Source organism: Penicillium odoratum (assembly GCF_028828045.1).
Source record: "Penicillium odoratum strain IBT 22623 chromosome Unknown utg000008l_segment0_segment0, whole genome shotgun sequence".
In the NCBI taxonomy this organism is placed as follows: domain Eukaryota; kingdom Fungi; phylum Ascomycota; class Eurotiomycetes; order Eurotiales; family Aspergillaceae; genus Penicillium; species Penicillium odoratum.
The window spans coordinates 1,752,781-1,754,435 of NW_026643150.1; the positions used below are offsets into that span (position 1 = coordinate 1,752,781).

The following is a 1,655-nucleotide window of genomic DNA, read 5'->3' on the forward strand; positions in this document are numbered from 1 at the left end:
GGACACGGAGCACCCTGTCCGGTTCACCGAAGTTGTACCCTCTTTTTTACTCTGGGGGTGGAACCAGCAACCCCCCTGGAGGAGCCTTGTGTGTATCCGCGGTACAACTATACAGGGGGCCAAAGGAGCGACGACCAGCCCGACCCGCGTAATTGGTAAACCGCTGCACCCAAAAGCACAGTTAGCTTGGAACTATTTTTCAACATTTTCTTTTTCATTTAAGCCCGTGTGCTCCAGGTGATCTGCTAGATTTCTTTCGATCTATAAACCTTGAACTCCCTCCTTGTCCTGAAGGTTTTTTCAGATCTTATACTTCGATCCACATCTTTTCCTTCCCACTTCCACTTCCACTTCCACTTGGGATATCCATTGGGGATACCAAGGCCAAGGTTGGAATAACTTGATATCTAATATCATCTTGATCTCAGTTCTGGACGATCGGAGGTTCACAACTGCCCACACTTTGGACCAGAAAAAAAGAGGTCATCTATAAATCAACATTACGCCGGTCTCTACCTTCATCTACTGTCTCGACTTCTTCAACATCACACACAAACACAAACACAATTTCCAAAATGGCAGACAGCTGCACACATCTCCCAGCAAAGCGTCAAAGTCGCATGAAGATCGACTCGTTGCTCAATCCCCCAAGTGACGAGATGGAGGACACCTCAGACTCCCCATACACTCAACACGCGTCACTACCACACAACCCTGAATACAAAACATCCCCAGGCTATCCTTCAAGCCCAAATCAATACTGGTATGGCCGATACCCCAACTACGACACAAGCCCCGCCGCCTCAACAGCCACAACAAACATGAACATGAACACCCAAAACCACATGTTCCTAAACTACCGTCCATCCGGAGGTCCAGGATCCACACACAGCTCCCCAGACCCATACCATCCACGCGAGCGCTACGACTCCGTCTCCAGTAGCTCCAGCAACAACGGGACTGATCGCCGACGACCTCCTCGACCCAAGTACGAAGAAGAGGAGATGTACTTCATCTGGTATCACCGGGTTGATCTTTGTCAGGAGTGGAAGGAGGTGCGCGAGAGTTTCAACCGCCAGTTTCCTGAACGTCAGCGTCGCGGGTTCCAGGGTATCCAATGCAAGTTCTATCGCTTCATTAAGGAGAAGAGATGTCCAACGCTGAGAGAGCAGCGTAGGATGCGGGACGGGGAGTTCCTGCGTGAGGGTACGGCGCTGTCTGAGTCTGGTGCGCCGCGCTTTGGGGTCATGGAGTGGGCGAATGTTTGGTACCCCTGGATGCGTGAGACAGAGGAGATGGCCCGTCGGCAACAGCAAATGAACCAGCAGCGCTTGTCGGTGGCATGATTTGTGATCTGGTCTTGTTTTTGTTTTTGCTATTGCTTTGAAAGTTGGAGTTTTTGTTCAAGTTCACATAATGATTGGGAGAGGCTACTGTCTTGCGTTTCAACAAAGATACCTCATGGGAGTTTTGTTTCGGGGGGTCGTTTGTTTCTTGTTTTTTTTTTTTCAAGTTTTGGGCATTGGAGGCTATCTCGATCTTTTTTACCTAGCTCATTAATGAGCCTTTATACCATGTCTTATCATCTACACTAAAATCGACATCAATGTCATATTCAGCAATGATCAAGAACTGGCATTTTCTTAGCCTACAAC

The 1,655-nt window shown here is 48.7% G+C and overlaps 1 protein-coding gene across 1 annotated transcript; it reads left to right on the top strand.

Moving 5' to 3' along the window:
* Positions 1–575: 575 nt before the first annotated feature.
* Positions 576–1,346, top strand: N7520_010869 (uncharacterized protein; the record flags this gene model as incomplete). The annotated part of the gene is made up of 1 exon (XM_057144802.1): positions 576–1,346. The coding sequence occupies one exon, from the start codon at positions 576–578 to the stop codon at positions 1,344–1,346; it is 771 nt and encodes a 256-aa protein (XP_056990556.1).
* Positions 1,347–1,655: the final 309 nt, after the last annotated feature.